Raw genomic sequence first — 13708 nt, 5'->3', positions numbered from 1 at the left:
AATTATCTGAGTGATAGAAAGATAATACAGTGCAGTAGTACAATAAATAGAAGGAAATTATCTAATATCCCTAATCTGCTAGGAATCATATCAAGGTGGAGGTCTTATACACATTATGGCTAACAATTATGGAAGGGAAAATTAACTCTTTCCATAACAAACCTGCATACTTTCACAAACAAACCCCAGCCAGACCACAAGCTTTTTGTCACCCTTCCCCGACGCCAAGCCAAAGCATCGCTGGCCCCATTCCCTACTGGTGTCAAGCTGGGAAAGAACTCCACCAGAGCTGCAGGAACAGGACCGATGGACACAGCCAGGGGGTTGCCTCCCACCTTCTTCTACCATCGTGCCCCATCAACCTTAATGGGGTAACCAACTGTGTACCCACAACTGTACTGACAGTCTATCTACTGACAGTAAGTCAGTCTTATCTTATTTATCTTATTTATAAAACCAATTTCTCTTATTTCCAAAGGAAGCCTACGACTTCAAGAACACAGTTAAACAAGTGTTTAGATGTTCTGAACCTTGGAGACTTTTCATTTCTTTGCAACAGCTTGCTCAGGCAGATCCAGCTGCTGCAACTATCTGCAACAGCACCAGATGAATGCAAGCCCTAGCAACAGTTATATCAAGAGTTATTGTTTGCCTCCATAAATATTCATTTTGTAAATATATTTATATATATAAAAAATGGTATTACAAAAAAATCTAGTTACAGTAAGCTGTGTTTTACCCATTTGCCATCTGACTGCAAAGTTAGCATGTTCTTTTTTTAAGAAAACCAACAACCTTTATATAAATTGACTGATGCCCATAGTTGTCTTCTCAGCTATCCTAAGAAAAACTCTTGAACACTCTCTACTTTGAAAAGCCAGGATATAAAAGTATACAAGGCCCATTGTCCAAGAAAGAATTTAAAAGCAAGACACATTGCCAAACTGTGCTCCCCACCCAGTTACCAAACACAGGATACAAGGCAGTTTGTTTACTTCTCACAATTGAATGCATACAAAAAAGGTCTCAGTGCAGTCCTGTTGTCAGGTCAGTAGTCAGTGTTAAAATGCTGAAATATCCTGATAAAACTTGCATTTTTGATCCCCTCCCTAAAGCTTCTGTCAAAGGTCTGTTTTCCTTTCTTAGGTTACTCCCTACTGCCTAACATAAACTGTCACAACTGCCGGAGGACAAACGGCCCTGTTCGGCACACTGCCCGCTCCGTCCAGCGCCACGGCACACAGTGGGATCCTTCTGCAGCTCTGAAGCCCCCCCTTGCCTTGGGGACACCCAACCTGGCAGGGGGAGAGGCAGCCCCATGGGCACAGGGCTTGCATCTCACCCCAGCACCTCTTGTGCTCTGCTACACCACACAGCCCTGCAGTAAAACCCACCAGACACCTTACTGGGGTCCGTCTGTCATTCTTCTTGGGGGGCAGATCCCTTTTACCAGTAGGGCTTGGGAGACTGGTTGTGTTTTCCCTCTTTCATGACAGTACAATTGGACAAGGCACTCACAAAATGACTTGGGGGATGCAGTACACGAACACACTTGTTCCATCTGTCAAGGTACAAACTCAGCCTTCGTTAGCACCGCAGCCACTCATCCCCACCATGGCACCCCACTGCCAGTTGTTAGTATGGGGCTGGGGGGGAGGGGGCAGTGGATAATAAAAATAATGATAATACTAAAAATAAAAGACCATCACTTGCATGCTAATTTAGCAAGAACAACCTTCTTAAGGCAGGAAAAATGGGGCTCAACAAACCTGTGGGATGAAATGCAGGGTTGAAACGGGCCTCTACTAAAGCCATCAGCAAAAATACCCCCCCGACCCCTACAAAAAGCTGAAGGACTTGGGCCCCTTGTTCTCTTAACAGCTATCGTGTTAAAATGCTCGTCTTAAAACAGGAAGGAGTCCTTTCTTATTGTTGCTTTCGATAGTGTAATATCAGAAGTGCAACCACAGTAAATCAGTGTGTTAGATATTGAAATGCCATCACATTGTCTAACTTCCCTTCTCGTCTTTTTTAACACAAAGTATTTTTTCCTTTAAGCTCCAAGCCCTCATCTTTGTGTCTGAGATGCTCTCCTGTCTGACAACAGCAATTTAGAAGAGTTAACTTTTATCGTTCATTCTGCTGTGTAACTTTCCCCTTCAAATTTCTTTATCTGCCCTCTGAGCTCATCTGAACTTTCATGTTCTCCCAGCATGCAGGCTTGCATTCAAAACTATGTCTAATAGACCAAATAAGAGGTTAATAAGAAGTGGCAACAGAAAGAAAAAATACAATCCCTGGTAACTGATAAGAATGACAGTGGCAGCCCTTTATTGTTTGTCTTCAAATATAGAGTTAAAGATCTTTAAAAAACTAAATTTTGACGCCTTTGAAAAGAAAGAAGCACAAAATAACAACAGGGGGTTATTGCCTGCCAGCCACAGGGGAGAAGCTCCATAATTCTTATTCTCCCTTTTGAAGGCTGTTAGAAATCTGATTCAAAAAAGCAACAGCAGAAGGAGAAAGCCTCTTGAGGCTATCGCCATTTCCTGTGATCATGCATAATGCGTTTCAAAAGTGGGTTTTTACCAATTCTGTTGATCAATTGCACCTCCTTCATATTCCCTCTTTTTTCTGCTGTGTTTACATCTGATGTGACTCAATGACAAGCGCTGTCTGAGACTGTGAAACAGACCTGTCATGTTGATTTATGGGCGCATCAAACCACGACTTGTCCAAACTGAAGCTCGCAGTTCATTAATTAGAGAGTTGTGACTTTGAAGTCAGCTTTCAGACTGTGGTTTTTAACATTTGGCTTAATTTATATGCTCTTGAATGTGGATCTCCAAGGAAAAAACTGAAATTCCCTTCTTGTCTTTGAACTTCTTTTGACCGCACAATAATCATTTCTTTGTCCAGAGTGATGCCTGCATCCCAGAGTCATTAACGCGCATTGAACTGCCACTGATGAGTAAGCCCTACTGAATTAGAAAAACAGCCAGCAAAACAAAGCTGAGAGCATTCTGCACAGTGATATCTCACAATTACATGCCTTCCCTCCCTGTGCCATTTCCATTTTAATTACTGTTAGTCCTTTAGATTTACATTTTAGACACTTTTTAATCTGTTCCCTTTTTATTATAGTGGCGCCCGTAAGCGTGCTATGGTTAAGGTTGTGTCAGCGTTTCCATTATAAACCCCCTATTTTCAGGGGTTTATAACTCAGCTGGAAAAATTCACTCTGGGTTGTAACTTGGCACAGGTGGCACAATTGCCAAAATCTGGGGGGGCAGAAACAGTGTGTGCTCCGAGCACCACCACTTGTAAAACAACACACAAATGCTGCCGCTATGGCAGGACATCACACAGTGTCTCACGCCAAGAAGCAGCTTTCTAGGATCTACCTAAGCCAGCACTGATGTCAGATTAAACATGAAAGCCTCCAACTCCTTGTGACTACAGAGGTGAATTCAGTGCCTTAAAAAGAAACGTAACTGCACCAAAACTAAATTTAAGCACACCAAAACCAACAAAGTTTAGGATATAATGGGTACTTTGAAAGTGTACTGACAGGACAGGCAGAAACTACACTGTCCTGTCCTGTTCATGCCATGGACTATGGTGGCATCAGAACGATGTCTCCCACCACCACACCATGAACAGGCAGCGCTCCCATGCTGTCTCTCAGACCTCGCTTCTTGGTGCCACCACCAACATTGCTACTGTATGGTCCCTCCTGCTAAACCCATGCTGCAAAGAACGTGCAACCAGAACCATTTCCATTTGGAAACTGCAAACCCAAACAACATCTCAGCATTTTGCTCTGTTAGAGAGAACAGCACCGTATCTGGGCCTGATGCCTTGCCCCCTCCCCTTTACAACATAACTAACTTCCAAAAGCACTCTCCCCAGATACAATCTAGATGCTTGCTCCAGTACTCATACCAAACACCAAGGCATGGTCCCCTGCTATAAAATATGTGGCAGCAAGCAAATGGAAAGCACAGAAAAATACAGGCGAAAACAGGACAATAACTCTAAATCTGAAAGCTGAGACCCGATAGAGTCAGTTCAGTTGTGCAATCATTTATAAGATGAATGACAGTTTAATAGCCACTAGACAGTCCCCAGGGACCTGTGGTTTGAAAGTAAAATGGGTATTGTCTGTACCTCTTTAGGCTGTTTTCCAGCATGTTGTTGTTGTAAAAGTTGAAGCTGCAACTGTTCCTGTTGTTTCTTATAAAACTCTTGAAGCTGCTGCTACAAAGAAAAGGAAAGATAGTAAGTAACAAAGTGGAGAGCCAATTCAGTGTCCCTTTCTCGTGTAACACACAAACTGTGATTTGAAAAATAGCATCCTTTTATCTGTAATGGTCTGACCTTTAGTTTGAAACTCAACAATAAATTCAGTGCACACTGACTATTCTTGGCATTATCGTTTGAAAAGTAATCTCCAAAATGAACTGATGAAAAACATACCATTTTCTACACAAACTAATTAAAATAAGGCAGGGAATGACCTTTGATTGTAACAACAAAGCCAAAATGCCCTTGCTGAGAGAGCCTGGCGAATCTCTGTTGTGAAACACACATGCTTTCTAAATGATAGGGTTTGACTGCATTAAGTGTTATTCAATATATGCATAGACATCCTGGGAAACACTCTCCTCCTTCCCGCTCTCCAGATGTGCACAGCACAGCCAGCGCTCTGGTGTGGGCACAAGGGAGCACACAAGGTCAGGCTGGAGTGGATGCTGATGCCCACCCAGGATTCTTGAGCCCCCACTGTGCCCTACCCTATGATAACAGAGCCTTGGGGCTTGTCAGCAGCCAACTTTGACCTGAAAAAGGACCACAGGCTATGAGAAACACTGACACACCACACGGCCTAGGTTGGCTGAAGTCAAGCCAATTAAGGCTTGCAAACCTCTTCACTTTTATTGCCACCATTTCCATAGTCCTTTATGGTGCCAGATGGACATAACAAGGTCTAAAATGGGAATTATCACCCTACTACGTTGTTTATTCCCATTAGTCAGAGCACACCATGCTTTCTGGGGATGCAGGCAAAAGCAACAGGAACATCTGCCGAAGTCCTGACACTCAAATATGCATCTGTATTATTTAGCTGATCTTGGAAACACTCCTAGCACTGCTCCCTGGATTTGTTTCCAGTAGCTATTTCTAGAATTAAAAACAAGAGCAGTCAGTTCATCCCCGAGCATGGCTGCTCCAAGGCTCACATCTGAGACATGGGCAGCTTCTTTCCCTGGGAACATTTTGGGAGGAAGCAAACAACTGGAGCTGTTAAGGAAACAATTACCTGTTGAAGCATGAGTGCCTGCTGCTGTTGGAGCAGGACTTGGAGTTGCTGGGGAGTTAGCACTTGTTGCTGGAGGATCTGCTGCATTTGCTGGGGAGTGATCACTTGAGGTGTCATCATAGCCACCGACACTGGAACCTGAAGCACAAGAGAAGAGCAAAGAGGGGGTCAGAGTGCGCTGCCACAGCATCACCCCGTCACCCAGCATCCGCGAGCCTGGCATGGAGGGTATTGAAGGCACGAGTCCTTACAAACCACCACAGCCCACACCAAGGTACCGAACACACTCTCCTGGGGACTAAAGTCCCCTTCTGCAGAACATTATTGCGATGGGAATTCTTTACAGCAAGCAATATGGTAAACCCTGTTAAGATTTATTTATTTTTACAGGAAACCATCAACTGGGTCCTTTCCCTCCCAGAAAACCCTTGCCTTCTGTGCAGAAATCCAGAGCTGAGTATCCCTCAGCTGATGGGATCTAGACCTTATTACGACAGGTTTGTAAGAAAATTGAAGGAAGGCTCAGTGATGTGAATAACAGCACTAGACTCCTATGCAATTTTAACAGAGAGGCCCTACCACGATGTCTTTACCATTCCACATTCACCCAGCATACAGATGTCTTCAATTCTTTCATATTATGTGAGATACCATTAAAAGCCGCTTTCCATGACATTTCAGTGACAAACAGCTACAGTGATGAACTTGATAGCATTTCATATTTGCAACTGTTAACACATTTCTGCACGGGCATCTTTGCAAGGAACCTGTACACTGTATCTGAAAGGATGATGTCTTGTTCAGATAAAACACTGACATTAAAATGACAGGCTGTCTTGGCCAAGGTTACACAAATTGTATTCAAGCGGATACCTAATGACAATGCTATGAATTCTGCAAGCTTTCTAGAATGTAATTTAGCTATTCAAAATAATCACTGCACTTGTGTTTAATTTGCAGACTACATGAGAACCATTTTGTCAGTCCTAGTAATGCAAGAAGACTATTTCCCTAGAAACCCACCCCTCTACCCTCCACCCAAAAAAAGGGAAAAGAAAAGGAAGGGAAAAAAAAAACAATAGAGGAAAAGACAAAACCCATATGAGTTTTAACAGTAATATTTAAGCACCTTACTTTTCTATAGTTTCAAATCAAATATGTGACAGCACAAAACTAAAGGCAGTAAAGGATATACTTTGCTAAAAAGGATCTCCTGTCATCTCATGTGTTACAATAAAAGGTAATAACATGTTTAGCACTTTTTCTGTGCACCACTTTAAAAAAAAGCAGCAGACAATAGCTGATCAGAAGATAAAGGAGTTAAAAAAAAAATATCTTCCAATGTAGTAGTAAGCAAGAGAGAAATGCGGTATTAATTTTATGTAACATAATGTCTTAATATGCAGTTTATCTTGACTTTTTCACATGATTTGTCCTGTCATTTGCATAGCAAGCTCTCATTCCTAATTTCACAGTCATTATGCACTGATGTCCTGATTTCTCAGCATCACTAATTTTGATGAACTAAAAATGGTTCCTGAAGGTCAGACGCATGTACGCTGCACATCTCCCCGTGTTGTTGTGTACACGTCGTGTGCCAGGGCCAGGCACTGCCTTGGAAACACTGGTCTGAGGAAAGCCTAGCAAAGGCTCGCATGCCTCCGACATCCCATTAATGCAAACACGGCGAGGTGCTCTGTGCATTCCCCATGGCATGGTGCGTTCCCACATAGCTAATGTGGTCCAGGCTGCTGTGAACACAGCAAATGGAGATTTAATTACGGGTCAAACACCAGTACCACTGAAGCCAGGTCTCCCGTGGCCAGCATCACTTGCCCATGCCTATGGGAAAGCCACTGGCTGCTGCACCGTGCCATCCCTCGCCATGTAGGACCAGCTCTGAGGCCACTGAGTCACCAGGATGGGTAATCCCATTAACTCAAGAGTATATTAATCCATGGTCTTTTCAAAAACTTTCCTGGGAGTACAGAATTATTTAATTCAATAGTGCCATCACTATCTTCGCCCCGAAGCATGACTCACCTTCATTATTCTCATCCCCAGAGAAGTTTACTTTACCCTCGGGTTTGTACTACCTTTCATTGAAGCTGGGCCGAGCAAACAGAAGAGGAAGCATGTTTAAGTATGTTTTCTGTGCCCTTCTTGGAAAACAGACAACACAAATACTCTTCAGTCAGATTTATGACGACAAGCAGGGATACAGACAGGAATAGGGTGGGGTGCTGTAAACCCTACACATCGGTGATTAATACGAAGGGCCGCATTCTGCCGTCAGCTATGCAGAGGCAACTCCCATTCACTTCCACGGCTTTTTTGCATGCTTATCTTGGGATAAATCTAAGAATTTGGCCCTGCTTTTGAAAACTGGCCACGTACCTTCCAGTGAAGGATCTCTTAGCTGCACACTCTTTGCTACAGCAGAAGCACTTAACCAGCAAGAAAAAAATATACCTCTATCTATTTTAATACATATGGCACACCTAGGAGTGCAAGTTTGCACTGATCCGTGCGTTTCACCACCTGAAACCACATTTTCACACCACATCTGCACCTCCAAAGAAGGCCCTGCCTTCCATTTATAAACACAGCTAACAGCCACATTTAGCCAAAGTTTATGCTTCAGCTTATCACAAAAGCAACTTAGAGAAACCTTTTACAAACAAATTCAAATAAACCAGAAAGTACCATGTTAAAAATGACACACACCTCCAGAACAAGTGCAGGCACACGTGTGGCTGGAGGACTTTAAATAGTTAAGAATGATGGCCTATATATCCACTCTCTTAACTCCTAACGTCCAACTTTTTCATGTAGCTAGTCCCTGGTAATACCAGGAATCAAAGGGCATGCAGCACCAGCAATAGGCTATTATAGCCCACACTTTATTACCCATTACTACCGAGGTCATTAGCGGTAAGAGTGATTGTACCGGTCTTAACCTATTGATCATTGTAACTACTATCATTTAATCCCGTGTTGAATGTCTGGAAAGCTGCTAAAGGCACACAAGAGAGAGTGCTTTAGCGATGAGAAATATAGCCAAAGCTTAGAAATTACACTTTGATTCATAAAATCTAGCCAGTGGTTTAAATCAATAGTATTTAAAACAGTCATGTAAGTTCTTAACTACAGCTCTCTAATATTTATGGGTCCCTTTTTGAGTGTATTCAGTCAAAACTAAACTTTATTTCAGATACTGTGCAATATACTTTATATTATGTTAGATAAAAAAAAATATTTCTGATATTTTGTCTGATAGTAAATGAAACCTAAACTGAGGGCTATAAATTAATTTTAGATTTCTATCTCTCAGATGCCAACTTAAATGTGTTGCCAGAAAAAATTACAAACCAACTTTAAAAATGGCTTAACTGTTTAAGTACATGAAAATGTGTGTGTTTTATGAGTTAACAATGAATCACAGAAGGCAGTTTATGAAGAACTAAAATAATTCTGTCTTACTGCCTTCAGGGAGTTGAAGTTCAAATTAAACTACTGGCAGATATATTTAAAGAATGCTAAGTTAGCACGAAGAGCAGAAATCAATCTTTTCTTGAAGTTGTTTATTTCCATTTTCCACATGAAACACGATTGTTGTTATTGATATGATTAATGAACTACTTTTGGTATTGTTGACTGATAACAATAGGGTGTGGTAGATACCCAGCTGCATGTAAACCTGGCAGCAAAGGTAAAAATACAGCTGCAATTTGGCTTTCGGAGCCGTGCTAGTATAGACCTGCTGACATGCTAATACCATCAACGGCAAAAAATGTCTTTAATACTTACAATTGTTTTCAGACACTGCTCCTCCCAGGGCTTTGCCTGCTGCTCCTCTGCATCCCCCACTGCCCTCCCGCTCCCCACAGCCTCCTCTGCTACCCCCATTCCAAGCTCCATAAACATGCTGTGTTTTGGTGACACCAACCCAGGAAAACTGCCCCAAACTTAGGCCAAGTTCACCTTTAACTTCACAACAGAGCTACAGCAGGGATGCATTTGTCACTCCTGCGTACAGCCCAGACAAGGGTCACGGGGATGAAAATGATTTAGTCCCATTTAATCATCTCCATTCCCCCATTTTCAGTGATATTAATATAATTAAATACTAGCTAAATTATTTCAAGTAGTTTAATCTTGTATGAAGTGAAAAAAAAAAAAGTAAGAGAATGCCATTTTCACACAACGTGCCTTCGATGTTGGATACGGCTGTGGTCCTGTTAACTGTTAGCAGGCATGCATGGAAGATGGGGAGGATTTCCTTAATTCATAAAGAATAACTCTGGCAGAAAATCCTTTCCTCCTGCAATGTATGTTCCAATTTGATTTCAGTTAAGACCTCATACCAGGCACCATGGTTTTCCAAACAGCAATTCTTCGGTTAAAGATTTTGTGATAAAAGTTAAACGGAGCAAAACAAAGCTGAACACAGAAAGAGCGAGTCACTGAGGAACAGTTAAAAATACTGGGCTACAAACAGAAATAGATACGGGTAGGCAAAACCAAACAATTAACTTGAGCTGTCTTATTAGAAAGCTATTATGTGCAATACATCTAAAATGTAAAACAAAAGTCTCATCCGAAAGAATGAAAACCAGCTTTGCTCATGCCACAGAAGATAAACCACTGATACCCTGGCAAGCAGAGAAGCACGATGCCACAAGCCAGAGCAGAGCCCAGCAAAATCAGAAGTGCTGAAGGCAGGACCCGCTTCCACCCCGAGACTAAAACATTTCCGACGCAGGATTTCATCTTCCAAAACAACAACAAAAAAATGCCGCCCTTAGAATTATTCACACAGAAACTGCGATGCTGCTTCAGGTGCAAAATGGAATCTCACTTTCAGACTTAGTTCTTTTGCCATAATACACTACAACACATTAAGACAGGTGATGTTTATTGTATTAATGTAAAATCAGTTAAGTAGTCTGTCATTAGCATAACTGTTCTTTCCGTAACAATACAACTCCCTTCGAAAGGGGAGGGGGGGAAACCCTCTTTAAAATTAAATTAGCATTTTATTATTACAATTTTGTTTATCATATTTTATCAGGAGGGAAGATCTGCCTCTGACCCACGGAAGGCAGCATGATGGGCTATGCTGACATTTCCCGGCATGTCAGGATGTCTGCTGTCTTCTGTATTCTCTTCTAGCTGAGGAAAAACGGGAATATTTTCGTATTTGTTTACAGAATGAAACATCTGATCTTATCTACCACTTCTCATGCATACCAGGTTTCTCACTAAGTGCCAGGATAATTGTTTCTGCTATAATAAATACCCATTTAATTTGCATAAAAATATAAAGTTTACATAAATTAAATCCTTTCTACATCTAACATTTGTCAAATAGAGGCTAAAAAGGAACACACACAACCAAATACTCATTTAATAAGCTGAGTGAGATTTCAGCCTCGAGATTACCAGCATCATTTTTCACCTTTTAAAAAAGTTAACATTTTTGTTTCCTTCTCCAGCAGTAAGGAAAAAATTATAACCTGCTGTACATGGCTTTGAACAGGGGAGATATTTTATCATGATTCAGTTAGGGAAAAATAAAGATTAAAAAAATAAAACAAATCAGTATTTTTTTCCAGAGTTTAGGAAAGGAAATGTTAGCTCAACATATTCTGCCAAAATAGCCTCAAATAAACCAAAAGCAATCCTGCTTAGAAACGTCCAAAATATCCCTAAAGCCCTTGAAAACCCCTTGAAACCCTCTCTCCCAAGCACCCTTAATATACTGAGAATGATCACCATGTCAGACTCCTTACATTTGTGTATTAATTCATACATACATTAAGGAGAGCTTAATTAAATAATAAAAGACCATGATTGAGCCGGCAACATTTAATATGCTGGAATTTCGTGTGAGCAAAAAGGAAGTGTTATACAGAGGGGCTTTTTTTTATCTTTCCCTATGGCATGTTTTTAAGAAGAACTGCAGCTCCTGACAGGGATTTCTAGGGAATGGTGAGCCCTCTCTCTGCTCTCTGATTATTTTCTCCTGCAAGAGTGGAACCTGCAGCTGCCTCCTCTTCAAACCTAGGGCATTTGAGGAGGTATTTGGTGTCCTGGCCAGCTAAAAAAAACAGCTATTGAAAAATATCCACCTAGTTAAACCCTACTGTTTATTTCCCACACAAAACAGAGCTCTACTTAAAACACTTTGCCACTCTGGTTGCAAGCGTAGCCTTTATAACAGCTGTAAACTTTATTTGCTCAAAATGTGCAGGTTTTCACACCTATGGCAGACACCTACAGCTGAACATCACAGCTAAGCACAACGGTGCAAATTAGATTCTAATGAGAAAACATCAGTTGCTTCTTTGACAATCTTGCCATTCACTGATTTAGTTCTAATGAAGACACACTCCAACCGGCAAGCTCGCCGTGTTAAAGGTCAAAGCACGTTCAAAAAATGCCTCACAAAATCAAGGCAAATGGGAAACCCGTAAAGAAACCTTCTCATAAAGTGGTGTGGCAATTAGAGTAATTGTGCAAAAAGCTGTCTTCAGTAAAAAGTAAAAGAAATTAAGCTGCCACTACTGTAACAGGTTAGATGAAAATCAAAATTTAATGTATTCTCCCTTGTGTCATCTTGTTTTGTCAAGACATCAAATAGAATTGGAAAGTACAAAATAACAAGCCCTTGAGAAATCACAGAAGCCGACCTTTTTGATGTTGTTGGTTTACCTTGTTCTCAGTTATTTGAACAATGATGTTTCAGATTTAAGGGCAAGATAAAGCTTAAAAATTAAAACCCGTTGTCAGTTTGGGGAGGAGGGGGTGTTGTCCCTCCCGAATAACAGAGCATCTTACCTAATCAATGAAGGCAAATCCGTCCGAAACTAGTGCACAGAACAATTAGCAATTCCACTTATTTGTTCAATATTCAGTCTGGGGTTTCTAACATTCATTCAAGTTCAGCACAAAGTACAGATCCTCCTGCTAACAGAGGAAACTGTGCTGGAAAGGTTAAAAGGGAAAAAAAAATAAGATAAAAAAAAATAAAAGGCTATTTGCCAGTGCTGCTTTTCTCCCCAGTCTCTGCACGGCCTCTTTAGCTCTGCAGAAGAGTACATGATGTATTCCCCCCTCCCTTTCCTTATAACTGGAAAGCAAAGCTAGGCAAGTAAGCACCTTATAAAAACAAAAGAGTACAGGACATTTTAACTGAGCTACAGCAAAGTAGTTTCCAGTAATGCAGTTCTGCTTTCAATAAAACAAACAAACTGCTTAAAACCAGCCAAGCCTTTCCCCAAACAATAACAAATTCAGCTTACGGTGTCAGGACTTTCCCACAATCTAGTTTTGCAGGTGTTGATAAAACTACCCCTTGCTACAGCTCTTCCCTAGCAGAGAGGGGAGAAAACAACATCAGTAAGTCATCTTGCTACCAGGAAACCTTTCCATAAAGTAAATCCAAGTGCTGTGTCCTTCCAGCTCAGTTCTGTCTACAGCAGCTCTAGAAGGACTACGAAATACAGAGCAAGAAAAGCACAAGAGCTTCGCAACTCCTTCAACTTTTGAATACAAAAATCCTTCTCCCCTTACCTTCCTTCAGCTGCCCAGGGCACGCAATCACAAATACAGAAACCAACGCATGTTACACTGAAATACGAATTTGTTTAGCTTCAGTATTCTAAACCCAATGTGATTCTCAAGAACCATCAGTGCTTGAGCATCGCTAGGTTAAAATAGTATGTAAGAAATCACTCTGACTGCTCTACATAATTTTCAACCTAAAAATCCCCTAAAATCCCCTTTCACCTTCCCCACACAACTGTTGCAACCCTTTTCTTCCTTGCACACAACTAAAACCACCCCAACAGCCACAGACGTCAAAGCCCACTGTCCATTAGTGCAATAATCCATCTGTGACCCATTACAACCCAGGGGCGATACGACTCCACCGTGGTGTCTGATAACTATTTACACCCCAGCATAAATGTCAGTGTGGGGCTACAAGTTACACTTGTAGAATGTGCAGAGGGCTCATCCGGCTGTAGAAGAACGTGAGGCACCAACACTTCCCCATGAGCAGCGAGATGCTCAGAAAGACAGCGCTGGGATTTCATTTCTTCCCTGTCAATCCCACGATATTTATGACTTCTCTTCAGTTCAGCTGAGTGACTGGTCAGAGCATGTCTCAGAGCTTTTCTCTTTTTCTTTAAGCAAAACCAACACTGCTTAGAAAAGGGAGGGCGCAATGGCACAGCACAGCAAAGTGTATGTTAAACAAGACCAAGGGGAAAAAAAACAACTGTAGCAAACAAAAAAATATTTCAAAGCAGCCCTTCCTATCATAAGCTTTCTGATGATTTATGGTTTACCAACTCAGCAAGGTTACGCAACACTGCA

General features: G+C 41.5%; 1 protein-coding gene across 22 annotated transcripts in view; it reads right to left on the bottom strand.

Annotated features, from left to right (window-relative positions):
- Nucleotides 1–13708, bottom strand: part of FOXP1 (forkhead box P1) — a 386150-nt gene that overhangs the window by 70745 nt on the left and 301697 nt on the right. For 20 of the 22 annotated variants that reach the window (XM_065686923.1, XM_065686908.1, XM_065686906.1 and 17 more), the window contains 2 exons: nt 5324–5461; nt 4171–4260 (listed from right to left, as the gene is read on the bottom strand). In XM_065686923.1, coding sequence (XP_065542995.1) covers nt 4171–4260; nt 5324–5461 — 228 coding nt within the window. The remainder of the gene's footprint in view (nt 1–4170; nt 4261–5323; nt 5462–13708) is intronic. The other 2 variants (XM_065686928.1, XM_065686924.1) reach the window with 1 other exon arrangement.

The sequence above is a fragment of the Lathamus discolor genome, chromosome 7, assembly GCF_037157495.1.
Source record: "Lathamus discolor isolate bLatDis1 chromosome 7, bLatDis1.hap1, whole genome shotgun sequence".
In the NCBI taxonomy this organism is placed as follows: domain Eukaryota; kingdom Metazoa; phylum Chordata; class Aves; order Psittaciformes; family Psittacidae; genus Lathamus; species Lathamus discolor.
The sequence above is the reverse complement of the archived record's forward strand: the minus strand, read 5'-3'. Positions and strand labels throughout refer to the sequence as shown.